This window comes from Stegostoma tigrinum, chromosome 27 (assembly GCF_030684315.1).
Source record: "Stegostoma tigrinum isolate sSteTig4 chromosome 27, sSteTig4.hap1, whole genome shotgun sequence".
NCBI classification, from domain to species: domain Eukaryota; kingdom Metazoa; phylum Chordata; class Chondrichthyes; order Orectolobiformes; family Stegostomatidae; genus Stegostoma; species Stegostoma tigrinum.
In genome coordinates this window covers 50,002,914-50,030,736 of record NC_081380.1, presented here as the reverse complement: position 1 = coordinate 50,030,736, position 27,823 = coordinate 50,002,914, and the positions used below count along the sequence as shown (strand labels likewise).

Genomic DNA, 27,823 nt, shown 5'->3' with positions numbered 1-27,823 from the left:
CTCATCACACTATTTCAAAGATTACCTATCAATTAGTAGGATTTGTCTGAGGGAACTTGTTAGTGACTTCTCGTATTTTGCATTCCTTGATGCAAAAATGTGTTCCGAGAGATATTTAGAACATAGAACATTACAGCACAGTACAGACCCTTCGGCCCTCGATGTTGTGCCGACCTGTCATACAGATCTCAAGCCCATCTAGCCTACACTATTCCATGTATGTCCATATGCTTGCCCAATGACGACTTAAATGTACCTAAAGTTGGCGAATCTACTACCGTTGCAGGCAAAGCGTTCCATTCCCTTACTACTCTCTGAGTAAAGAAACTACCTCTGACATCTGTCCTATATCTTTCACTCCTCAATTTAAAACTATGCCCCCTCATGCTCGCCACCACCATCCTAGGAAAAAGGCTCTCCCTATCCACCCTATCTAGCCCTCTGATTATTTTATATGTCTCAATTAAGTCACCTCTCAACCTTCTTCTCTCTAATGAAAACAGCCTCAAGTCCCTCAGCCTTTCCTCGTAAGACCTTCCCTCCATACCAGGCAACATCCTAGTAAATCTCCTCTGCACCCTTTCCAAAGCTTCCACATCCTTCTTGTAATGCGGTGACCAGAACTGTACGCAAACTCCAAGTGCGGCCGCACCAGAGTTTTGTACAGCTGCAGCATAACCTCTTGGTTCCGGAACTCGATCCCTCTATTAATAAAAGCTAAAACACTGTATGCCTGCTTAACAGAAGATTCTCAGGAAGATTGTTCCATGTGGCACACTGAGATAGAAGACAGGCAGTCGGTGGATTGTACAAGTCATTATAGAGTCAGAAAGTGAGTTCAACACGAATGGTTTCAATCAACTTGTCATCAGAGAGTGTATCGATTAATGATGCTTGTGAGGACAGGAAGCCAACAAAGGAGTTTTGAGCAAAGGTTTCCAGATCAGGGTTAATTAGTTCAATTGGCTAGAAATGCCATCAGCATGTGTTCAATTCCTGCAGTGGCCATGGTTATCAAGAAGGGCTCTCCTTCTCAATCTCTCTTTTCACCTGAGGCATAGTGACCCTCAGGTTAAACCACCACCAGTTGTGTTTCTCTAATGAGAGAATAGTCCTGTCATCTATTCGGATTATGGCTGCAAAACAGTTATGATGCACACTGTTATGTTCAATTGAATGTCTGTGAGATGTGTGCAATGATCTTTCCCAAACAAGTGCAAACTACTCTCCTATGTAATATGATAGGGCAAGTACTGAGGCCTAGATGGAAGGATAGAGCTTGGGTGGCATAATAGATGTCATCAGAATAGAAGAAATTGAGGAATTTGGTTGCAGGCAGATAATTTGTATATATGGTGAATGGTGTTGGGCTGGAAGCAAATCCTGTATTATTTCATTCGTCTGTTTTTTCCATGTACATCTCCTTTATCCAAGGTGTACTCTGAATTATTTGTTATCACAACTCAATTTCAGTCAATCCCAAGTATGGGAACCAAGCTGTTCCGGGAACTCTGATGCAATATTGTCACATCCCTTGCTAATAAATCCCTTTTATCTTAAACAAGTGAGGGTGCTGAACACTACAGTACAAAGGGTCTGGGTGTCCACATGAGTGAACCAAATTGGTATTTATGACTGTCAATGATGATTGCATTATTTATTGTGATTGAAGTATGTAATTTAAACTTAATGTGAATTTAATCATAGAATGGTCACCACATCCCAGTGAATCATTGAAACCTGCCACATCATATAATATTAGACCTGAAATGGTCACCTCCTCAGATGGCTTCACAATATATGCTCCAAAAAACTGTCACAGAAGCAGTCTATAAATACATCTTCCAGGTCAAATTTGTTAACTTGTTTGGTCCAGACTATATGAAGGGAGGCAGTGATTTGTGATAATGTAACTGGGCTATTAATCCAGAGCCCTAGGTTAATGTTTTGGGAAAATTGGTTTGAACCCCATGGCTGCAGATGGTGAAATTTTAATTCAATAAAAAATCAGAATTGAAAGCTAGTCTAATGATAACCAAGTAATCAATGTTAATTGTTGTAAATATCCATCTGGTTAGTCATGTCCTTTTGTGCAAGAAATTATGGTATACATGGATTTCCAGAGGCATTTGATACATTGCCTCACTACACACTTGTGAGGAATATTGCAGGTTATTATATTCGGTGTCAGTGCTAACATCGATACAAAATTGACTGTGTGATAGAAAATAAAGAACAATGGTCACTGGATATTTTTCAGACTGGAGGAAGATTTGTACTTGCATTCCCCAGAGTTCGGTATTGGGACTCTTGTTTTTCCTGATATAAATTAATGATTGTTTAGAAGACAATTTCCAAGTGTGGCCTAACTTAAGTTCTGTACAGCTGCAACATGACTTGCCGATTTTTATGCTCCATGCCCTGGCCAATGAAGGCAAGCATGTGAAATGTTTTTATGACCACCTTATCCACTTGTGTTGTCACTTTCAGGGAACTGTCCACCTGTACACCTAGATCCCTCTGTATGATGATGCTACTAAGAGTTCTGCCATTTACTCTATATTTCCCTTCTGCTTTAGATCCTCTGAAACACATCACTTCACATTTATCCAGATTAAACTTCATCTACCATTTTTCCACCCAAGTCTCTAGTCTGCCTGTATCCTAATGTATCCACTGGTAATACTCCTCACTATCTGCAGCTCTCCCAATCTTTGTGTTATCTGCAAACTTATCAATCGGTCTACCTTCAAACTCCTTCAAATTAATTTTTATATATTACAAATAACAAAGGTCCCAGCAATGATCCCTGCAAAACACCACTGATCACAGATTTCCAGTCAGAAAAACACCCTTCCATCACTACTCTCTGTCTTCTATGACTAAACTAGTTTTGTATTCATATAAACAGTTCACTTCACACTTAATCTGACTTCAATTTCCCCACAAGTATTGTAATAATGTCTTTTTTACATGCCTTTTCAATCTCCTGGTTTATTTTCTTCCTCACATTCACATTGTAAAAGAAACAAGAGCAAGTTGATATAGATTTCAAGTGCAAACAAATCAAGGGTGATGTGAGAAAACACTTTTTCACACAGCACGTTGTTGAAGTATGGAATACACTGCCTGGAAGTGTAGCGGAATTGGTTCAATTGAGACATTCAAGACAGAATTGGATTTTTTTGGATAGAAATGGTATATAGGAATATGGGGAACAGGTAGGAGATTGGCACAAGATGATATAGTCCAACTAGACAATAGAGCTAGTGAAGGCATGATGGGCCAAATAGCTTCTTTCTGCACCATAATAATTCTATGATTCTGTCATCTATCATCCTTACCTGGTTGGCTACCTACAATTGACTCCAGAGCAACAGCGATGTGGTTGACTCTCAACTGTCCTCTGAAATGATTTAGCAAGCCACTCAGTTTAAGGACAATTAGGGATGCGCAATAAATGCTGGCCCAGCTACTGATGCCCACATCCTGTTAATAATTTAAAAACAACATATGAAGATTAAATTTCTCCACAACTGCCTTATTGCCTTTGCTACAAGCTCTATTCTTTTTTGTTTAATGCACTGCCCAATGATAAGTACTGTTGGGGGAAAATAAACTTGCTATTTTTGATTCCTGTTCATACTAATGCTGCTTCCTGATTTTCTAAGCCAATATCCTTTTCCTTTAATCTCTTTATACTATCTTTTATTATTAAGCCCACACAACCACTTTTTCTATTCTTACTAGTCTTTTTGAAATGTTGTTACACTGATATACTTATTTCCCATCCTTGATCACTTTGTAGTTATATCTATTTGACAGTAATTAGATCTAAGCCATACAGCTCTCGTTTTGCCACAGATTCATCTGTCTTATTGCAGATTCTCTGCACATTCAAATAAAGCAACTGCAGTTTTAAATTTACAACTATTCTCTGCATGGATCAGACTCACTGATGTACTATTGCCATTAAACTTTCTGCTGCTTCTGGTCGCATCAACTCGTATTATCCACATTGATAGGCATTAATATTGCATCAACTTTTCTATTTGGACTTCTACATTTCCTTTCACCTGACTCCTTCCCTATCTCTGTACTTAAAAACCATTCTTCCTTATTCTAATCATAGCAACCAATGTAATATTATATTTTGGCATTCATTTCATCTCCTGTCACACTCTGAATATTTTTACTTGTATTGCTAACTTGTATCATTGCCCTTTATTTTGTCTTTAACTTGCATTTTGGTAAAAGAAACATGGAGAGACCTATACAGGCTCAAAGGCACAACTTCAGGTGGAAAGTATGGGGGCAGAGGAACCTGGGGATTAAGTTCATAATTCTCTGAAGGTGGCCAGGAAAGCTGAAACAGTTGTGAAGAGGATTAATAGGATCCTTGGGTTTATAAGTAGAGGCACAGAGTATAAAAGCAAGTAAGTGAAGCTACATCTTTACAAATCATTGGTCAGACCACATTTAGAGTATTGCTTTCAATTCTAGGCACTTTCTTCAGGGAAGGGAGTTAAAGCCCAGCAAAGCCTGTTAAAGACACTCACTAGAGTGATACTAGAAATGAGGAATTTTAGGTACCAGGAAAGATTAGAAAAATTGTGCTTCCCAAAGAACTAACCTGGCTATTCTGCCTAGTTAAGTTAATTCAAAGTTCTGATCATGTAGAAATATTAATTCCTACGTCTGGTTTTATGAACATCTATTGACAGTCTGACAGCATCTGTGAAGAAAGATTCAGAGTTAACATTCTGAGGAAGGGTCACCAGACCCGAAACGTTAACTCTGATTTTTCTTCAGATACTGCCAGGCCTGCTGACCTTTTCCAGCAACTTCTGTTTATGTTCCTGATTTACAACATCCACAGCTCTTTTGGTTTTTATTTGGTGATTATTTAACTTTTAACAAGTGAAAATATGCATAATTATTTCACTACTTACTGGCGAAGTCCTCTTGAACACTGGATGGAAAATCTCACAGCTTAAGAAGGATAAGGAGGATGTGGCTTGATCTGTACACTTAATATCTGCAAGCTGAGAAGAATTTCAACAAAGATTAGGAGCAAAAATGCAGCTGAGGTCAAGTGATAAAACTCAGTCACTGTTCAGCAATCTCAATTCAATTCTCTGATTTCAAAATGGTTGAATCACAATTTGTTTTTTATTCTTCAAGCTGTGCAGCAGACATGGTGCTGACCCACATGGCACTATCAAAGGCAAATACTTAAAGGCCAATGCCGAATGAACAATAGAGATAACAGGGCGTGATTGAGGAGATAAAAACAGAATTAATGTTTTAAACACAATATGATTCTTCTTTGAGGTTCTGAAGTGAAACAGTAGCTCTGTTTCATTCACTACAGATTCTGACAAACCTCCAGAGTTTTTCTAGCATTTTCTGCTTTTCTGGCTACAAGTGCAGGTCATAGACCAGAAAGTCTGTGATGAGTAATTCATCTCCTGTCTCCCCAAATCGTGTTCACCATCTAAAAGGCACAGGCCAGGAGTGAGAGAACAAATTTCCTACTTGTCTGGAGGAGTATAACTGGAACAGCACTCAAAAAACTCAAAACCCTCGCCTGCTGTGTCCATCCAGCTCTACACCTTGTTATCTCAGATTCTCCAGCATCTGCAGTTCCTACTATCTCTGAAACAAGATAGGAGAGCCCTTTTATTTGGCACCACATTCATCATCCCAAATATTCACTCCTTCTACCTGCAGAAGGACTGAGGCTCCGAAACCTTGTGTTTTCAAATAAACCTGTTAGACTATAGCCTGGTGTCAGGTGCTTTCTGACCTTGTCCAACCCAATCCAACACTGGCACCTCCACATCATAGCTTTGGATACTGTTGGGGACAATGACTTTCAGGGGCTAGCAGTAGTAATCAGGCCAGTGACATTGTGACCGGCTCTGAGGCTCAGAGGGAAAGAGTGCAGTCAGACAGAACAATATTGGAGCTTCTGCAGCTTCAAAAGAGCCACCAGAGTGGTGTTAGATAACAAGGTGTAGAACTGGATGAACACAGCAGGCCAAGCAGCAGCAGACGAGCAGGAAAGCTGACGTTTCAGGCCTAGACCCTTCCTCAGAAATGGGGGAGGGGATGAGGGTTCTGAAATAAATAGGGAGAGAGGGGGAGGCAGATCAAAGATGGATAGAGGAGAAGATAGGTGGAGAGGAGACAGACAGGTCAAAGAGGGGGGGATGGAGCCAGTAAAGGTGAGTGTAGTTGGGGAGTTAGGGAGGGGATAAGTCAGTCCGGGTAGGACGGACAAGCCAAGCGGGGCAGGAAAAAGCTACTAGGTAGGAGATGTGGGTGGAGCTTGAGGTGGGAGGAGGCAATAGGTGGAAGGAAGAACAGGTGAGGGAGGCGGGAACGAGCTGGGCTGGTTTTGGATGCAGTAGTGGGAGGGGAAATTTTGAAGTTTGTGAAATCCACATTGATACCATTGGGCTGCAGGGTTCCCAAGCGGAATATGAGTTGCTGTTCCTGCAACCTTCGGGTGGCATCATTGTGGCACTGCAGGAGGCCCAGGATGGACATGTCATCTAAGGAATGGGAGGGGGAGTGGAAATGATTCGTGACAGGGAGGTACAGTTTTTTAGTGCAAACCGAGCGTAGGTGTTCCACAAAGTGGTCCCCAAGCCTCTGCTTGGTTTCCCCAATGCAGAAGAGGTCACAACAGGAACAGCAGATGCAGTATACCAGATTGGCAGATATGCATATGAACATCTGCTTGATGTAGAAGGTCTTCTTGGGTCCTGGATGGGGGTGAGGGGTAGGTGTAGGGGCAGGTGTAGCACTTCCTGCGGTTGCAGGGAAAAGTGCAGGGTGTGGTGGGGCTGGAAGGGAGTGTGGAGCAGACAAGGGAGTCAAAGGACAAAAGGCGACAAAGATGAGGCCTTTACTGAGGACGGACTGTTCATCCTCAGCAAGGGGGAGGTCTGGAGTGATGGTGAAGACTCAGCAGGGCTCAGTGTTGCTGTGTCCTCTGGAGCTGCTGGCGTGGAGGTGGTGGGCAGAGCAACGTCAGCAGTGGGCGGAGTGATGTTGGCATTGGCAGGAGCAGAGTCCGTCAGTAAATCCTGGATGTTGGTTGCGGCGGCAGCAGCGGTGTCAGCGGGTGCCTCTTTGATGTCTGTGGTGCTGGCCTCAGAAACGGAGGCGATGGCATCAACAGCAGCGTAGATGGTGTTCGCTGTCCCAGAATTGGCTTACCTGGCGGAGGCAGATGTGACGTCATCTGTGGGCACTCCGACTGTGGTCACCTGTCCAATGGCAGCAGGTACATTGTGGGGAAGGTCCTGGGTAGGGTTGGGGAATTAGGGGGTGGAAGAGACCTGTGTTGGGTGGCAGGCACCAGTAAGTTTAGTGTACTGATGGTTTTTTGGGGCCAGTAAAGCCGAGTGGAATTTGAGGAGGCCTGAATGTGGACTGCAGTCCATTGCGGATGATCCGGTTCCGTAGGCAGGTACTAAGAAAGATGATGTGGCCGTAGTACCTGGTTTGTTTCAGGACGTGATTGAGCAGTTTCAGGGCCGAAGAGACTACGAGAGAGTTGCAGTGGGAGAGAGATCCACTGAAGTTTTTCCGGAGGGAGAAGGATAACTTCTTCAAGGTAGGCATCCTAAGAAGAGGCTTCGCAGTGGGGTTAAAATTATTTCAGAGATAGTAGGAACTGCAGATGCTGGAGAATCTGAGATAACAAAGTGTAGAGCTGGATGAACAAACTAGGCCAAGCAGCATCAGAGGAGGAGGAAAGCTGACGTGTCGGGCCTCGACCTTCTTCAGAAATGGGAGGGGGCTAAGGGATTCTGAAATAAATAGGGAGAGATGGGGAGGCGGATAGAAGATGGATAAAGGAGAAGATAGATGGAGAAGAGACAGGCTGGTCAAAGAGGCGGGGATGGAGCATGTAAAGGTGAGTGTAGGTGTGGAGTTAGGGAGGAGGTAGGTCAGTCCCGGGAGGACGGACAGGTCAAGGAGTGGGATGAGGCTAGTAGGTAGGAGATGTGGGTGGGGCTTGAGGTGAGAGAAGGGGATAGGTGAGAAGAAGGACAGGTTAGGGAGGCAGGGTCGAGCTGACTGGTTTTGGGATGCAGTAGGGGGAGGGGAGATTTTGAAGTTTGTGAAATCCATATTGATACCGTTGGGCCGTAGGGTTCCCAAGCGAAATATGAGTTGCTGTTCCTGCAACCTTCGGATGGCATCATTATAGCACTGCAGGAGGCCCAGGATGGACGTGTCGTCTGAGGAATGGGAGGGGGAGCTGAAATGGTTCGTGACTGGAAGGTGCAGTTGTTCAGTGCGAACTGAGCATAGGTGTTCCGCAAAGTGGTCCCCAAGCCTCTGCTTGGTTTCCCCTATGTAGTGGAGGCCACAACAGGTACAGCGGATACAGTATACCATATTAGCAGATGTGCAGGTGAACATCTGATTGATGTGGAAAGTCTTCTTGGGGCGTGGGATGGGGTGAGGGAGGAGGTGTAGGGGCAGGTGTAGCACTTCATGCGATTGCAGGGAAAAGTGCCGTGTGTGGTGGGGCTGGAGTGGAGTGTGGAGCGGACAAGGGACTCCCAGAGAGAGTGGTCCCTCCAGAAAGCAGACAAGGGTGGGGATGGAAAAATGTCTTTGGTGGTGGGGTCAGATTGCAGATGGCGGAAGTGTTGGCTCCTGGGTGCCTGGAGCAAGGATGTCTCTGAGTGGTTCCACAACATCCTGAAAGGGGAGGGAGAACAGTCAGAGATCATAGTGCACATCGGTATAAATGACACAGGTAGGCAAAGGGATGGGGTCCTGCACAATGAGTATAGGGAGTTAGGTAAGAAGTTAAAAAGCAGGACTTCAAGGGTAGTTATCTCCACGTTACTCCAATGCCATGTGCCAGTGAGGAAAGAATTACAAAAATTGGCCAGATGAATGTGTGGCTGAGGAGCTGGTGTAGAGGGTAGGATTTTCAGTTCTCGGATCAATGGGATCTCTTTTGGGTTAAGTGACCTGTACAAGAGAGACATGTTGCATTTGAACCAGAGGGGTCCAATATCCTTGTGGGGAGATTTGCTAGTGTTACTCAGAAGGGTTTAAACTACATTGGCAGGAGGGTGGGACTCTGAATAAGACAGGGACCATTGAAAAGTCAGGAGAAAATACATCAGCCATCGAGAGCATGTTTACAATTCAGGAAAGGCAGGAGCACAGTAAAAGGTGGGAAGCAACCTGACTGGTAAGGAAGATGAGCTCAGAACATGGATTGGCACTGGTGACTGCGATATTATAGACATAAGAGAAACATGGCTGAGAGAAGAGCAGGACTCATTGTTCCTGTTTACAGAAGCTACACGTGTGATAAAAGTACAAGCAAGCGAGAAGGGGTAGTTGCCCTTTTGATAAGGGAGGACAAAACAACAGTGTAGAGAGAGGATATTCTTAAGGAATCATCAAATGAAGCTATATGGCTAGAACTTGGAAACAAAAAGGGGATGTTCGCTGTGTTGGGACTGTATTATGGAGCCCCACATAGTCAGTGCTTACGAGAGGATCGGATGTATACAGAGATTGCAGACACCTGAAGCAATAATACAGTAGTATTAACATAGAACATAGAACATCGAACTGTACAGCGCAGTACAGGCCCTTCGGCGCACAACGTTGTGCCAAACTTTTGCCCTAAATCTAAGGTCTATCTAAAGTCTACCCCTACCCCTATCCATATGCCTATCTAATAGCCGCTTAAATGCTCACAATGAGGCCAACTCCACCACCTTCTCCAGCAATGCATTCCACGCCCTGACTATTCTCTGAGTAAAGAACCCACCTCTGACATCTCCCCAATATCTACCTCCACTCACTTTAAAACTATGTTCCCTCATAATAACTATCTCCACCTGACGAAAAAAGCCTCTGGCTGTCCACTCTATCTATACCTCTGATCATTCTGTACATCTCTATAAGATCACCTCTCATCCTTCGTCATTATGAAGAGAAAAGCCTTAACTTTCTCAACTTTTCCTCGTAAAATCTTAACTCCATTCCAGGCAACATCCTGGTAAATCTCCTCTGCACCTTTTCTAACGCTTCCACATCTTTCCTGTAATGAGGCGACCAGAACTGGACACAGTACTCCAGATGTGGCTGAACCAGGCTTTTGTATAGCTGGAGCATAACTTCACGAATCTTGAACTCAATCCCTCTATTAATGAAAGCTAACACACCATACACCTTCTTATCAACTCTATCCACCTGGGTGGCAGCTTTCAGGAAGCCGTGAACATGAACCCCAAGATCCCTCTGCTCCTCCACACTGCCAAGAATCTTTCTGTTGCCCCTGTATTCTGCTTTCAAATTTGTCCTTCCAAAAAGCATTACCTCATACTTTTCAGGGCTAAACTCCATCTGCCACTTCTCAGCCCAGCTCTGCATCCTATCAATGTCCCTTTGTAACCTAGAACAACCCTCTGCACTGTTCACAACTTGAGCTACCTTCATAACGTCCACGAACATATGAATCCACCCTTCCACTCCTACCCCCAAATCATTTACAAAAATCACAAATAGAAGAGGACCCAGAACAGACCCTTGTAGTGTGCCAATCGTAACAGAGCACCATGCTGAATATTTTCCGTCCACTACCACCCTTTGTCTTCTAAGGCTCAGCCAATTCTGAATCCAGTCTGCAACATTTCCCCCTATCCCATGCCCCTTACCTTCTGCATGAGCCTATCATGGGGAACCTTATCAAATGCCTACTGAAATTCATCTATACCATATCCACTGCTCTACCTTCACCCATGTGTTTGGTCACCTCTTCAAAGAATTCAATAAATTTGCGAGACATGATCTGCCCCTCACAAACCTATGCTGACTATCATGAATCAAACTGTGCTTAACCAAGTGATCATAAATCCTATCTCTCAGAGCCCTTTCCAATAATTTGCCCACCACTGAAGTAAGACTAACTGGCCTATAATTTCCAGGGTTATCCCTATTCCCTTTATGAACAAGGGAATGACGTTTTCCTCTCTCCAATCTTCCGGCACTATACCCATGGACAGTGAGGATGAAAAGATCATCGCCAAAGGCCCTGCGATCTCGTCCCTCGCTTCCCATAGAATCCTTGGATAAATCCCATCAGGCCCGGGTGACTTATCTATCTTCAAGTTCCTCAAAATTCCTGGCACATCTTCCTTACTAACATCTACCTCCTCTAGCCTGCCAGCCTGTTTCACACTGTCCTCCTCTACAACAAGGTCTTTCTCAGATGTGAATACCGAAGTGAAGTAGTCACTAAGGCCCTCTCCTATCTGTTTAGGCTCCATGCACAAATTCCCCTTACAATCCTTAGTATTGGTTGGCGATTTTAATTTCCCCTGTATTGGCTGGGTCACCCAGAATGTAAAAGTCCTGGACGGGGTGGAATTTGACAAATGTGTCCAAGAAAACTTCCTAAATCAATGTGTAGTGGGCCTTACTCAGAAGGGTGCAACACTGGACATTCTCTTAGGAACGAGGTTGGGCAAGTGACTGAAGTGTCAGTTGGAGGGCACTTTGGGCCCAGTGACCATAACTCTCTCAGTTTTAACGTAGTTATGGGCAAAGGTAGGACAGGTCCACAGGTCAAGGTGCTAAACTGGAGCAGGGCTAATTTTGGGGCCATTAGGCAGGATCTAGCACAGGTCAAACTGGTGTCTGATTAAAGGAAAAGGAACGGTGGGCAAGTGGGAAGGTTTTAAAAGTGTGACATCAAGAGTCCAGGTGCAGTATTTCCTTGGCAGGATGAAGGGAAAAGCTGGCAGGATTCGGGATATCTGGCTGCTAAAGGATATTGACGCTCTGATCAGGAAACAGAAGGTGGCATTTACTGGGTTTAACCTATCGGGTTCAAGTGAATCCCCAGATGACTGTAAAAAGTGTAGGAGTGCACTTAAGAGGGAAACCAGAAGAGCAAAAAGAGGGTATGAGATGGATCTGGCAGATAAGTTTAAAGATAATCCTAAGTGGTTCTGTAGCTATATTAAGACTAAAAGGGTGGCGAGGGAGAGAATAGATCCCCTTAAAGATCAGCATGTGGGGAGCCACAGGACTTGGGACAGATTTTTAATGAATATTTCTCCTCAGTGTTTACTGAAGACAGAGTCGCGGATGCTATGGAAAGAAGGGAAACAAGTGGGGATGCTGTGGACCGCATACATACAACCAGCGAGGTGGTGTTTGCAGCCTTACATTGCATTAAGGTGGATAAATCTCCTGGACCTGATCAAGTCCATCCTCGGACATTGTGGGAGGCTGAGGAAGAAATTACAGAAATCCCTGAAGATGTTTTTGCTTCATTCTTAGGCATTGGTTAGGTCCCAGAAGACGGGAGGGTGGCTAATGTTGTTCCATTATTGAAGAAAGGTAGCAAAGACAAGCCAGGGAACTACAGGGCAGTGAGCCTGACATCAGCAGTAGGCAAGTTATTGGAGAGGATACTGAGGGACAGGATCAACCAACATTTGGATAGTCAACATCCAATTAGGGAAAGTCAGCATTGATTTGTGCACAGGAAGTCATGTCTGACAAATCTTGTAAAGTTTTTCAAAGAAAGAACCAAGGGGACAAATGAGAGCGGGGAAGTGGATGTTGTCTACATGGACTTTAGTAAGGCCTTTGACAATGTCCCATATAGCAGGCTGTTCATGAAAGTGAGGCCACATGGAATTCAAGAAAAGCTAGCTAATTGGATTCAAAACTGGCCTGATGGTAGGAAGTAGAGGGTGATGGTTGAAGGATGTTTCTCAGACTGAAGGCCTGTGACTAGGGTGTGCCACAGGAGTCGGTGCTGGGGCCTTTGTTATTTGTTATTGATATAAATGTAAAATTCACTCAATGTGAATGTACACGGCATGATTAGAAAGTTTATGGAAGATACAAAATGAGAAGGTATCATTGATAGTAAGGAAGATTATCAAAGGTTACAGAGAGATCTTGATCAGATGTGGAAATGGGCTGAGGATTGTCAAATGCAATTGAATACAGATAAGTGTGAGGTGTTGCATTTTGGAAAGTCAAGCCAAGGTAAGACTTATACAATAAATGGTAAGATCCTGAGAAGTGGTGTGGAGTAGAGGGACCGAAGAGTATGAGTACATAGTTCGATGAAAATGGCGTCACAGGTGGACAGGGTGGTGAAGAAGGCATTTAGCATGCTGGCCTTCATCGGTCGAGGCATTGAGTGTTGGAGTTTGGGGCATTACATTACAGTTGTATAAGTCCTTGGTGAGGCTGTACTTGGTGTATTGTGTGCAGTTTTGGTCACTCTGTTATAGGAAAGACGTAGTTAAACTGGAAAGTGTGCGAAGAAGATTTACGAGGATGTTGCCGGGACTAGTAGGCCTGAGTTGTAGGGAGTTGGCCAGGATAAGACTTTATCCCTTGGCACATAGGAGACTGAGGTATGACCTTACTGTGATGTATAAAATCATGAGGGGCATAGATAGGATAAATGCATCTTATCTTTTTCCCAGGGATGGGAAGTTGAAAACTAGTGGGCACTGGCTTAAGGTGAGAGAAGACAGATTTAAAAAGGACCTGAGAGGGAACTTCTTCATGCAGAGTGGTGTGTATATGGAATGGCCAGCCAGAGAAAGTGGTTGAGGCAGGAACAATAGCAACATTTAAAGCTATTTGGATAGATACATGCATAGGAAGGGTTTAGAGGGATACAGACCAAATACAAATAACTGGAACTCACTGAGTTGGCACCATGGTCAGTATTGTCCAGTTTGGGCCGAAGGGCCTGTTTCCGTATTATGTTCCTCTATTACTCTATGACTTTATGATTCTAAGTCCAGATCATCCTACTTGGGAACAAATTGCCATTCCTTCACAGAAAATCCTGGAACTAACTCCCTAACAGCTCTATGGGTTGACTAAGCTTTCTTTTCCTTCAGCAATAACATGTGCTTCGCAGTAATATGCATGTACAGGTAAGTTATTGATTTAAATTCCTAAAATTACTGTGAATGTACCTACACCATTGAAAACAGAGAAAAACAGGATGTTCTGCAAGAAGGTGAGTGAGAAAAAGGTAAGCAGAAGAAGTGTACATGAAGAGGGACATGAAGAAGTTGAACAAGAAGGCGTGGTCAACTCACTCTTACTTTGTCCATTAGCTTCAGTGATCTGCTAGCAACAGTAAATTTCTGCCTGATACTTTTATGTTGCAGTAGGAGCATCCCTATCTCCGGGCCAAAGATCTAGATTCAATTCTCACTTATCCAGGAGGTGTGTTGTAACATGCTTAAACTGTTTGATTCAAAAATAATTTTCGGTCTCTTATAAGGCAGGGATAGTTCACAGTCACAGCAGAGAATACCTCGAGATAAGTAGCACTTTGCATCTCTCTCAGTTAGAGATGGAGACATAGGAAATTCACAGTATCAAAGAGGTTGAAGTGAGTCCAGTTCAAAAGAAAGAGGGTTGATGTTTATGGTAATTGTAAGAAAGCAGTTACCTCTGTAGAGAGTTTCACATTTGGCTCTCAGTTAAGCACACCCAGTCCATTAGCAAGACAGCATAGATTTTGATTGCCATTTTAAAAAGGATCTTATGACAATACTATGACTTTAAGCTGTGCATTTTGTCCTTTATTTTGAACAGAGGTTTTAAGACAGAGATGCTGAGCTGCCATCTCAAAGCCAATAAAATAAGCAGCTTGTGAGACTTTGGGGTTTTCTTTAAAGTTGAACAATAGAAGCAACAGAAATGGGTGAAGTCAGGCTTCCATGGACTCAGGGTTTTAGTTTAGCTTTCAGTAGTTGTTGGGATTTTGAAGTTGGCTGTGGAAGCCAACATCTCTCTCATCCACAGCAAACGCTGGTGTTCTCTCTGAGAGATAATGGGAACTGCAGATGCTGGAGAATTCCAAGATAATAAAATGTGAGGCTGGATGAACACAGCAGGCCAAGCAGCATCTCAGGAGCATAAAAGCTGACGTTTCGGGCCTAGACCCTTCATCAGAGCTGGTGTTCTCTCTCCCTGCTACCAGAATTGCATGTGAGACAATTTATTTTACTGAGATAACAAGGTGTAGAGCTGGATAAACACAGCAGGCCAAGCAGCATCAGAGGAGCAGGAAAACTGACATTTAACCTGTTCTTCCTCTCCCACATCCCTTCCTTCCACCCCAAGCCGCCCCTCCATTTCCTACCTACTAACCTCATCCCACCTCCCTGACCTGTCCATCTTCCCTGGACTGACCTATCCCCTCCCTACCTCCCCACCTATACTCTCCTCTCCACCTATCTTCTTTTCTCTCTATCTTCAGTCCGCCTCCCCCTCTCTCCCTATTTATTCCAGAACCCTCACCCCATCCCCCTCTCTGATGAAGGGTCTAGGCCCGAAACGTCAGCTTTTGTGGTCCTGAGATACTGCTGGGCCTGCTGTGTTCATCCAGCCTCACATTTTATTATTTCGGGCCTGGACCCTTGTTCATAAATGGGGGAGGGGAAGCGGATTCTGATATAAGTAGGGAGAGAGGGGGAGGGAGATAGAAGATGGATAGAGGAGAAGATAGGTGGAGAGGACTCGGACAGGTTAAGGAGGCAGGGATGGAGCCACTAAAAGTGAGTGTAGGTGAAGAGTTAGGGTCGGGATTGGTCAGTGTGCTGTTCATCCAGCTCTTATCCCAGATTCTCCAGAATCGGCAGTTCCTACTATTTCTGAGCTTATTTTACTGAGCTTGTCTTGGCCAAGGATCTGCTTATGGGATGTTACTATGTTGGAGCTATTGCTGTACAGTAGTTAAATAATCTATTATTCTATTAAATTTTCTACGTTTACATCCCTTTACGGTTTGACTTTCCATCTTCTTTGTGTTGTCTGAAAATCTGACCCAGTACTTTCACCTCCTTCCTCCAAGTTATTAGCATATATTGTAAACAGTCACAGTCCCAGCATTCATCCCTGTGGAACTCTACCGGTTACTAGTCACCAACCTGTTGTCTGACAGAAACATAGAAAACCTGCTCTCATATGATAAAATTTACCCCTGAACCGGTAAAGGCATAGCAGGGAATCATAATTATATTCCTTGTCTGAACTATTGAAAATATCCACAGTGCCCCTATGCCGTCACTTCCATGTCCTGTTCGTGTTCATTTGAAAACCTATGAAGAAATTCTCAAAAATCCATATAGTAGCAAAAAAATCCAAAATGTTCGGCAAAGGGAACTGAGAAAGCAACCTCAAACACTGAGACTTCATTGAAATTAGATAATCAGAATTTTGTCAGAGAACACTGAAACCTCCTCTGTTGCTTGATCTGCACCCACACTGGCAGTGTTCACTTCAAATGCTTGTTTTATTTAATTGAAAATACCCTAATTACCAAGTCTTGATGATCACACCAGCTCTGTAGTGATTGATCAGTTGTGTGATAATAATCACTATGACTCCAAGAAACAGATTACACACACACAGACAAACATGCCTCAGTTCAAATGTGAGGTGTAGACTTGGAACCAGGCTACAATGTTTGCAGTTGTTACTTCTGATACAGCCCAAACACTCCCAAACACTGGAATAAAATTTCCCAACTGTTTCAGCTACCATCCCAATATCATAAATTCATCTTACCTGATGTTTGAAGATCCCCTTAAAGAAAAAGCTCTTTGGGTAAGATAGGTCCATGGTGGTGAGATATGAATCTTCTCCAGTGTTGGACAGAAGAATTTCTAAACTCACTTCTTTTGTTTTACCAACAATCCATGTAAAATTTCTGAAAACAGAGTTCCAGTTTGCATCAGTAAAACAAGACCAACTGTGAATATCTATGTGGCATTTATGGGCTCTATTATCTGGTAGTTACTCTATCACATCTCCATTACATTTCGAGTATTGCATTGCCTCCCCCAGGGGAAGGCTACAAGAGCAGAGCAGAAGTTAGGAAAACTGCAGCAAATAACTCACCTCCTGACTCCACAAAGCCTGTCTATGATCTACAAGGCACAAGTCAGGAGCATGATAGAATACTTCCCATTTCTGGATGGGTGCAGTTCCAACAATACTGAAGAAGTTTGAGATCATCGAGGATATAACAGCCCACTTGATTGGCATCTCATCAATAAATGTGCACTCCTTCCACCACTGACATTCAGTATCAGCAGTATGTACTATTTACAAAGAATAATAGGAACTGCAGATGCTGGAGAATCTGAGATAACAAGGTGTAGAGCTGGATGAACACAGAGGCCAAGCAGCATCTTAGGAGCAGGAAAGCTGGCGTTTCGGGCCTAGGCCCTTATTTACAAGATTCTCTGCAGAAATTCACAAAAGTGGAGAAACTACTTCTCTCAGAGGGTTGTGAATTTGTGAAACTGACTGACACAGTTTGCAGTGGAGGCAGAATCAATCCACAAATTCAAGAAAGAAACAGATATGTTTCTGATAAAGAGATAATAGGATATGCAGATGCTGGAGAATCTGAGATAACAAGGTGTAGAACTGGATGAACACAACAGGCCAAGCAGCATCAGAGGAGCAGGAAGGCTGATGTTTCAGGCCTAGACACTTCTACAGAAATAGGGGAGGGGAAGGGGGTTCTGAAATAAATAAGGAGAGAGGGAGAGGCAGATAGAAGATGGATAGAGGAGAAGATAGGTGGAGAGAAGACAGACAGGCCAAAGAGGCAGGGATGGACTCAGTAAAGATGAGTGTAGGTAGGGAGGTAGGGAGGAGATAGGTCAGTCCAGGGAGGACGGATAGGTCAAGGGGGCAGGATAAGGTTAGTAGGGAGAGATGAGGGTGGGGCTTGAGGTGGGAGGAGGGGAAGTGTAGGATGGGGGACAGGTTAGGGAGGTGGGGGCGAGCTGGGCAGGTTTTGGGATGTGGTAGGGGGACGGGAGATTTTGGAGCTTGTGAAGCCCACATTGATACCATTGGGCTGCGGGGTTCCCAAGCGGAATATGAGTTGCAGTTCCTTCAACCTTCAGGTGGCATCATTATGGCACTGCAGGAGGCCCAGGATGGACATGTCATCTGAGAAATGGGAGGGGGAGTTGAAATGGTTTGCGACTGGGAGGTGCAGTTTGGTTTCCCCGATGTAGAGGAGGCCACACTGGGAACAGCGGATACAGTATACCACATTAGCAGATGCGCAGGTGAGCATCTGCTTGATGTGGAAAGTCTTCTTGGGCCCTGGGATGGGGATGAAGATGGAGGTGTAGGGGCAGGTATAGTGCTTCCTGCGGTTGCAGGGAAAAGTGCCGGGTGTGGTGGGGCTGAAGGGGAGTGCGGAGCGGAGAAGGGAGTCACGGAGACAGTGATCCCTCCAGAGAGCAGATAAGGATGGGGAGGGAAAAATGTCTTTGGTGGTGGGGTCGGATTTCAGATGGCGGAAGTGTCAGAGGGTGATGCATTGGGTCTGGGGGTTGGAGGGGTGGTATGTGAGGACGAGGGGGATTCTCTTTTGGTTGTTATTGTGGGGAGGGGGTGTGAGGGAAGAGTTGCGGGAAATGCAGGAGACGCAGTTGAGGGTGTTCTCAACCACTGTTGGAGAGACGTTGCAGTCCTTGAAAAGTGACAACATCCGAGACGTTCGGGAGTGGAATGCAGTGAAGGCGAAGGAATTGGGAATTGGGGATGGCATATTTGCAGGAAGATGGGTGGGAGGAGCTGTATTCTATGCAGCTGTGGGGGTCGGTGGGCTTGAAATGGATATCGGTTTCTAGGTGGTTGCCAGAGATGGAAACAGAGAGGTCCAGGAAGGAGAGACAGGTATCAGAGATGGTCCAGGTATTTCTGATGAAAGTGGGATAATGTGCTATGGGGAGCAGGCAGGAGAGTGCAGTTGAGACCAGATGATAAGATCAGCCATGATCGTATTAAATGGTGGAGCAGTCTCAAAGGGCTAAATTGTCAACTCCTGCTCTTAATTCCCTGATCCTTAGAGAGCTTCCAAATCCATGATAACTTCTATCTAGAAGGTCAAGAGTAGCAAATACATGGGAACACCTCCACCTGCTAGTACACCTACAAATCTCTCACCACCCTGACTTGGAAATGTATCACTGTTCCTTCACTGTCACTGGATCAAGACCCTGTAACTCCCTCCCTAGTGGCATTGTGGGTCAACCCACACCACATGGACTGCAGCAGTTCAAGATGGCATCTCACCACCACCTTCTCAAGGACAACTAGAGGCGCGCAATAAATGCTGGCTTTGCCAGTAACACCCACATTCCATGAATGAATAAAGCAAAAAGACAGGTGGTGAAGATGACACAAAGAGTCTGCAGAGGGATATGGATAGGTGAGGCAAATGAGCAAAATAGAAGATGTGGAAATGTAAGTTTATGCACTTTAGTATGAAGACTACAGGAGATAATTATTGTATGAAGGGAGAAAGACTATAAAAAGCTATGGAACAGAGGGATTTGGGAGTCCTCCCCAATGAATCATAAAAGGCTAGCATTCCAAGTTCTGTGGGTATGAGGGAAAAAAATGTTGTGGGCATCTCAGAGACAGGGCTGCAAGGGGATCAGGACTGGGAACTAAACATCCAAAGAGAAAGACATGAAGACTTGGGAACTTAGGGAAGTTAGTGGCAATCTCTTGGGGACAGACCATTTCATAGTCGAGGAGGCATTGTAAGTGTTAGAATGCAGGTGGATAAATCTCCTTGTCCTGATCAGATATATCTAAGAACCCAACAAGAGGCTAGAGAAGAAACTGTGGGGGCCCTGGCTGATAGATTTGTATCATCCTTAGCCACAGGTGAGGTCCCGGAAGACTGGATGGTAGCAAATGTTGTGCTCTCATTCAAGAAGGGCTGCAAAGAAAAACCTGGGAATTAGAGACCAGTAAACCTAACATCTGTGATAGGTAAGTTACGTGAGCAGATTCTGAGGGATAAGATTTACACGCATTTGGAAAGACAGGGTTTGATTAAGAGTAGCCAGCTTGGCTTCATGCATGGGGGAATCATGTCTCACAAATTTGTTTGAATTCTTTGATGAAGTGACCAGAACGGTTGCTGAGTGCAGTAGATGTACTCCACATGGATTTCAGTAAGGCCTTTGATAAGGTTCCATATGGTAGGATACTCTGGAAGGTTAGTTTGCATCAAATTCTGGGAGATCTGACAAATTGGATACACAATTGACTTGAAAGAAGGAAGCAGAGAATAATAGTGGAAGGATGCTTGTCAGACTGGAGGCCTGTGGCTGGTGGTGTGCCTCAGGGATCAGTGCTGGGTCCATTGGTGCTTATTATCTACATCAATAATTTGGATGATTAGAATGCATGATGAGAAAGTTTTCAGATGACACTGAAATAGGCACTATCATGGACAGTGAGGAAGGTTATCAGAAATTGCAGCAGGACCTTGATAGCTGGAGAAGTGGGCCGAGAAATGGCAAACGGATTTTAATATAGGTAAGTGTGAGGTGTTGCATTTTGGAAAGTCAAATCAAGCAGCGTGTCACGTTGAGGCAAGGTGAGGTTTTTACTTTTTTATGTGTAAAAGAGCAGAAATGGTAGTTAGGGCAGTGGTATGCTCCTCCTATCAGATGAGGGAAATCAGGGAGCAGTCTGGTGTCCCTGACGGCCATGTCTGCAGTAAGTGTGATCAACTGCAGTTCCTCACAGACCACATGATTCAGCTGGAGAACCAGCTGGACACACTGTGGTGCATACAGGGGGCAGAGAGAGTGATAGACACTAGTTTTAGGCAGGTGGTCATACCACAAGTCCAGACAGATAGGTGGATGACTGCCAGGAAAGGCAGGCAGGTCTTGCAAGAATCTCCTGTGGCTATTCCCCTTTCAAAGTGGTTTACCGTTTTGGATACTGATGGAAAGGAATAGCCTCTCAGGATATAGTACGAACAGTAGCCAGGCCTGTGGCACCACAACTGGTTCTGCGGTAGAGCAGAATGCGGCAAAGTCTAGGCAAGTGATAGTAGTAGGTGACACAATAGTCAGGGGCACAGACAGGAGTTTCTGTGGCCATGAACAAGACTCTAGGATGGCCTGTTGCCTCCCTGGTGCCAGGGTCCTTGATGTCTCTGAGCAGGTAGATGGCATCCTGAAGCAGGACGGAAAAGAGCCAGAAGTCAATGTCCACATTAGCAGTCATGACATAGGTAGGAAGAAGAAAGAGGTCCTGCGAAAACAAGTCAGGGAGTTAGGTAGGGAGCTAAATTGCAAGGCTACCAGGTAGTAATCTCAGGATTACTACCTGTGTCATGGGTTAGTGAGGCTAGGAACAGGGAGCGAGTGCAATTGAACACATGGCAACAGAGCTGGTGTAGGAGGGAAGCCTTTAGATATATGGATCATTACGATACCTTCTAGGGAAGGTGGGACCTGTACAGGAAGGATAGGTTGCACCTGAACTGGGGGGGGCATCAATATTCTGGGCAGGAGGTTTGCCAGAGCTCTTCAGGAGGGTTTAAACTAGTGTAGCTGGGTTATGGGAACCTGGATATTTGGCCAGCATGTGCAGGGACTAGGGACAAAAGTGTGACAGAGATATGCATAGCACAGAGTAAGAGCAGGTACAGGGAAATTGCGGGGCTCAGAGGGATAGGGGTCTGGAATACATTTACTTTGATGCAAGAGGTATCGCAGGTAAATCAGATGAACTAAGAGCATGGATTATTGCACAGAATTCAGATGTTATTGCCATTACAGAGATATGGTTAAAGGAGGGATGGGACATGCAGCTTAACATTCCTGGATATTGCTGTTTTAGACAGGACATAAAGTGAAACACAAGGGTTGGGGGAGTTGCACAGCTGTCTTAAGGGAAGACACATTGGAGGGATCTTGCATTGAGGCATTATGGATGGAGCTTTGGAATAGGAAGAGTGAAATCCCAAAGTTGGGGGTTTTCTATAGATCGCCCAACAGCCCACAGGAGACAGAGGAGCAGATATGTAGTCAGATACTGGAAAAGTGTGAAAAGAGCAGAGTAGCTGTGGTGGGTGACTTCAACTTTCCTCTTATTGACTGGGAACCCCTTACAGCAAGGGGCTTGGATGGAGAGGAATTTGTTAGCTTTGTCCAGGAGGGCTTTTTGAGGCAGTATGTTGACAATCCAACCATATTAGACTTGGTCGTAGGAAATGAGCCAGGACAAGTGATTGATATTTCAGTAGGAGAGCATTTTGGGCTCAGTGACATTAATTCCATAAGATTTTGAGTCATCATGGAAATGGACACATGTGGCCCTTGGCTGAGGGTGCTAAACTGGCCAAGAGCCAATTACACCCAAATTAGACAGGAAGTGGAGAATGTGGATTGGAAGCAGTTATTTGAGGAGGTGAGATTGCTTCATTACACGGGAGCCGTGGTTTACGAAGGAAGTGGAATCTCTGGTCAAGAGGAAGAAGAAGGCTTATGTTAGGATGAGATGTGAAGACTCAGTTAGGGCACTTGAAGGTTACAAGGTAGCCAGGAAAGACCTAAAGAGAGAGTTCAGAAGATCCAGGACGAGACATGAGAAGTTGTTGGCGGACAGGATCAGGGTAAACCCTAAGGCTTTCTATAGGTATACAAGGAATAAAAGAATGCCGAGAGTAAGATTAGGCCCAATCAAGGATAGTAGTGGGAAGTTGTGTGTGGAGTCAGAGGAGACAGGGGAAGCACTAAATGAATATTTTTCGACAGTATTCACTCTAGAAAATGACAATGTTGTCGAGGCGAATACTGAGATACAGGCTACTAGAGTAGGTGGGATTGAGGTTCACAAGGAAGAGGTATTAGAAATCCTACAGAGTGTGAAGATAGATAAGTCCCCTGGGTCGGATGGGATTTATCCTAGGATCTTCTGGGAAGCCAGGGAGGAGATTGCCGAGCCTTTGGCATTGATCTTTAACTCATCATTGTCTACAGGAATAGTGCCAGATGACTGGAGGATAGCAAATGTGGTTCTCCTGTTCAAGAAGGGGAGTAGACACAACGCTGGTAATTATAGACCAGTGAGCCTTACTTCAGTTGTTGGTAAAGTGTTGGAAAAGATTATAAGAGATAGGATTTATAATCGTCTAGAAAAAAATAAATTGATTAGGGGTAGTCAGCACGGTTTTGTGAAGGGTAGGTCGTGCCTCACAAACCTTATTGAGTTCTTTGAGAAGGTGACCAAACAGGTAGATGAGAGTAAACCAGTTGATGTGGAGTATATGGATTTCAGCAAGGTGTTCGATAAGGTTCCCCACAGTAGACTTTTGTACAAAATGCAGAGGAATGGGATTGTGGGAGATATAGCAGTTCGGATCAGAAATTGGCTTGCTGAAAGAAGACAGAGGGTGGTGGTTGATTGGAAATGTTCATCCTGGCGACCAGTTACTAGTGGTGTACCGCAAGGGTCGGTGTTGGGTCCACTGCTGTTCGTCATTTTTATAAATGTCCTGGATGAGGGCGTAGAAGGATGGGTTAGTAAATTTGCAGACGAAACTAAGGTCAGTGGAGTTGTGGATAGTGATGAAGGATGTTGTAGGTTACAGAGAGACATAGATAAGCTGCAGAGCTCGGCTGAGAGGTGGCAAATGGAGTTTAATGTGGACAAGTGTGAGGTGATGCACTTTGGTAGGAGTAACCGGAATGCAAAGTGCTGGGCTAATGGTAAGATTCTTGGTAGTGTAGATGAGCAGAGAGATCTCGGTGTTCATGTACACAGATCCTTGAAAGTTGCCAGCCAGGTTGACAGGGTTGTTAAGAAGGCATACAGTGTTTTAGCTTTTATTAATAGAGGGATTGACTTCTGGAACCATGAGGTTATGCTGCAGCTGTACAAAACTCTGGTGCGGCCACACTTGGAGTATTGCGTACAGTTCTGGTTACCGCATTATAAGTAGGATGTGGAAGCTTTGGAAAGGGTGCTTTGATTTACTAGGATGTTGCCTGGTATGGAGGGAAGGTCTTACGAGGAAAGGCTGAGGGACTTGAGGCTGTTTTCATTAGAGAGAAGAAGGTTGAGAGGTGACTTAATTGAGACATATAAGGTAATCAGAGGGTTAGCTAGGGTGGATAGGGAGAGCCTTTTTCCTAGGATGGTGACGGTGAGCACGAGGGGGCATAGTTTTAAATTGAGGGTTGAAAGATATAGGACAGATGTCAGAGGTAGTTTCTTTACTCAGAGAGTAGTAAGGGAATGGAACGCTTTGCCTGCAACGGTAGTAGATTCGCCAACTTTAAGTACATTTAAGTCATCATTGGACAAGCATATGGACGTACATGGAATAGTGTAGGTTAGATGGGCTTCAGATTGGTATGACAGGTCGGCACAACATCAAGGGCCGAAGGGCCTGTACCGTGCTATAATGTTCTATGTTCTATGTTCTATGAGTAAGAAACGAAATTAGGGTCAGATGATGTAGAATCTATGTGGGTAAAGTTAGGGAACTGCAAACATTAAAAAACCATAATGGGAATTATATACAGGCCTCCAAACAGTACTCAGGACTAGAGGCACAAGATACACAAAGAGATAGAAAAGGTGTGTAAGAGAGGCAAGGTTACAATGATCATGGGGCATTTTAGTATGCAGGTGGACTGGGAAAATCAGATTGGTGATGGATTGCAAGAAAAGGAATTTATGGAATGCCTACAGACAATATTTTTAAGCAGTTTGTGGTGGAGCCCACTGGGGAACAGGAAATTCTGGTGTTCGTGTTGTGCAATGAAACAGACTTGATAAGGGAGCTTAAGGTGAAAGAACCCTTGGGAGGCTGAGTATTATATGATACAATTTACTCTGCAGTTTGAGAGGGAGAAGGTAGAATCAGATGTAACAGTATTACAGTTGAATAAAGGCATGAGGGAGGAGCTGACCAGAATGACTGGGAGAGCAGCTTAGCAGGAAAGACAGGGGAACAGCAATTTGTTTCTGGGAATAATTCGGGAGAAACAGCAAAAATTCATCCCTAGGAAAAAGATGTATACTAAATGCAAGCTGAGGCAACTATGGTTGGAAAGGGAAATCAGGGACAGGATAAAAGTAAAAGAGAGAGCATAGGATGCAGCAAAGGGTAATGGGAAGCCAAAGGGCCAACAGAAGACAATAAAAAAGAAATAAGGAGGGAAAATATTGAATATGAGGGTAAGCTAGCCATTAATATAAAAGAAGATTGCAACAGTTTCTTTAGATATATGAAGGGCAAAAGAGAGGCAAAAGTGGACATTGAGCCACTGGAAAATGACGCTGGAGAAGTAGTAGTGTCCATCAAAAAAATGGCTGAATAACTGAATAAGCACTTTGTGTTAGTCTTCACAGTAGAAGGCTTAAGTAATTTCCCAAAAATGCAAGAGACGTGGACAGAAGTATGATGGCAATCACTAAGGACAAGGTGCCAGAAAAACTGAAGGTGGATAAATCACGTGGACCAGAAAGATTACATCAAGAGCTGGAGATAGATGAAGAGTTAGTGCAGGTGTTAATGGTGATCTTTCAACAATGGTTGGAGTCAGGGGCGGTCCCAGAGGACTGAAAAATCGCTAACATAACTACCCTGTTTAAAAAGGCAGTAAAGCAAAAGCAGGAAATTACAGGCTGATTAACCTGACCACCTTTAACCTGATCTCCTTCTTTTAAGAGGAAGAAGGATGCTTATGTAAGGTTTAGGAAAAGAGGAATGGAAAAGGCTCCAGAGGGATACAAGTTATCCAGGAAGGAACTGAAGGAAGGGCTTAGGAGAGCTATAAGGGGGCATGAGAAAACCTTGGCAGATAGAATCAAGGAAAACTCCAAGGCTTTTTACACATACATGAGGAATAAGAGAATGACGAGAGGCAGGGTAGGGCTAATCAAGGACTGTACAGAGAATTTGTGCATGGAGCCTAAAGAGATAGGAGAGGTCCTTAATGAATGCTTTTCTTCAGTATTCACAACTGAGTGGGACCTAGTTGTAGAGGAGGACAGTGTGAAACAGGCTGGTAGGCTATGCGAGGTCGCTGTTAGTAAAGATGATGTGCTAGGAATTCTGAGGAAGTTGAAGATAGATAATTCCCCCGAGCCTGATGGGATTTATCCAAGGATTCTAATGGGAAGCAAGGGACAAGATCGCAGAGCCTTTGGCGATGATTTTTTCATCCTCACTACCCATGGGTGTAATGCCCGATGATTGGAGAGAGGTAAATGTCATTCCCTTATTCAAAAAACAGAATAGGGATAACCCCAGAAATTACAGGCCAGTTAGTCCTACGTCAGTGGTAGCTAAATTATTGGAAAGAGCTCTCAGAGACAGGATTTATAATCACTTGGAAAGGCACAGTTTGATTTGTGATCGTCAGCATGGACTTTTGAGGTGTAGATCATGCCTCACAAGCCTTACTAAATTCTTTGAAGAGGTGACCACATACCTGGATGAAGGTGGAGCAGTGGATGTGATATACATGGATTTAAGTAAAGCGTTTGATGAGGTTCCCCAAAGTAGGCTCGTGCAGAAGGTAAGGAGGCATGGGATAGGGGGAAATGTGGCAGATTGGATTCAGAATTGGCTGACTCTTAGAAGACAAAGGGTGGTAGTAGACAGAAAACAATTAACATGGTGCTCAGTTACGAATGGTGTACCACAAGGGTCTGTTCTCGGTCCTCTTCTATTCGTGATTTTTGTAAATACTTTGGATGAAGGAGTGGAAAGGTGGATTAGCAAGTTTGCAGATGATACGTAGGTGAGTCACAGTGCAGAGGGCTGTTCTAGTTTACAAAGGGACATCAATAGAATGCAGAGCTGGGCTGAGAAGTGGCAGATGGACTTTAGCCCTGAAAAGTGTGAGGTGATTCATTTTGGAAGAACAAACTTGAAAGCAGAATACAGGGTTAACGGAAAGATTCTTCACAGTGTGGAGGAGCAGAGGGATCTCGGGGTTCATGTTCACGGCTCCCTGAAAGCTGCCACCCAGGTGGATAGAATTGTTAAGAAGGTGTGTGGTGTGGTAGCTTTCATTAATAGAGGGATTGAGTTCAAGAGCCGTGAAGTTATGCTCCAGCTGTACAAAAGCCTGGTTCGGCCACACCTGGAGTACTGTGTCCAGTTCTAGTCGCCTCATTACAGGAAAGATGTGGAAGTGTTGGAAAAGGTGCAGAGGAGATTTACCAGGATGTTGTCCGGAATGGAGGGAAAAACTTACAAGGAGAAGTTGAGACAGCTAGGGCTTATCTCTTTAGAATGAATAAGGATGAGAGGTGACTTGATAGAGGCATACAAAATGATCAGAGGTATAGGTAGAGTAGACAACCAGAGACTTTTTCCTAGGGCAGAGGTAGCTCTTACGAGGGGACATAGTTTTAAAGTGAAAGGAGGTTGATATAGGGGAGACATCAGAGGTAGGTTCTTTACTCAGAGAGTGGTAAGGGCGTGGAATACATTGCCAGAGAGGGTAGTGAAGTCGGCCTCATTAGGAGCATTTAAGTGGCTATGAGATAGGCATATGGATGATAGTATAAGTTAGCGGTGGAGATTAGATAGACCTTAGGTTTAGGGTAAAAGTTCGGCACAACACCGTGGGCCAAAGGACCTGTGCTGTGCTGTACTGTTCTATGTTCTATGTTCTTCTATGTTCAGTCATTGGTAAGATTTTGGAATCCATTTTGAAGGATGAGATTTCTGAATACTTGGAAGTGTATAGTAAAATAGGATAAAGTCAGTATCGCATCATCAAGGGAAGATCATGCTGGACAAATCTGTTAGAATTATTTGAGAAGGTAACAAGCAGTTTAGACCAAGGGGAGCCAATGGATGTTATCTACCTGAACATCTAGAAGGCCTTTGATAAGGTGCCACACAGGAGGCTCCTGAGTAAGATAAGGGCCATGGTGTTAGAGGAAAGCT

The 27,823-nt window shown here is 44.3% G+C and overlaps 1 protein-coding gene across 2 annotated transcripts in view; it reads right to left on the bottom strand.

The window, feature by feature from the left end:
• LOC125464461 (integrin alpha-E-like) overlaps window positions 1-27,823 on the bottom strand; it is a 245,847-nt gene that overhangs the window by 65,632 nt on the left and 152,392 nt on the right. The window contains exons 22-23 of one of the 2 annotated variants that reach the window (XM_059655493.1): window positions 16,627-16,768; window positions 4,953-5,045 (exon numbers count right to left, since the gene is read on the bottom strand). In XM_059655493.1, the coding sequence (XP_059511476.1) occupies window positions 4,953-5,045; window positions 16,627-16,768 (235 nt within the window). The remainder of the gene's footprint in view (window positions 1-4,952; window positions 5,046-16,626; window positions 16,769-27,823) is intronic. The other variant, XM_059655494.1, reaches the window with a different exon arrangement.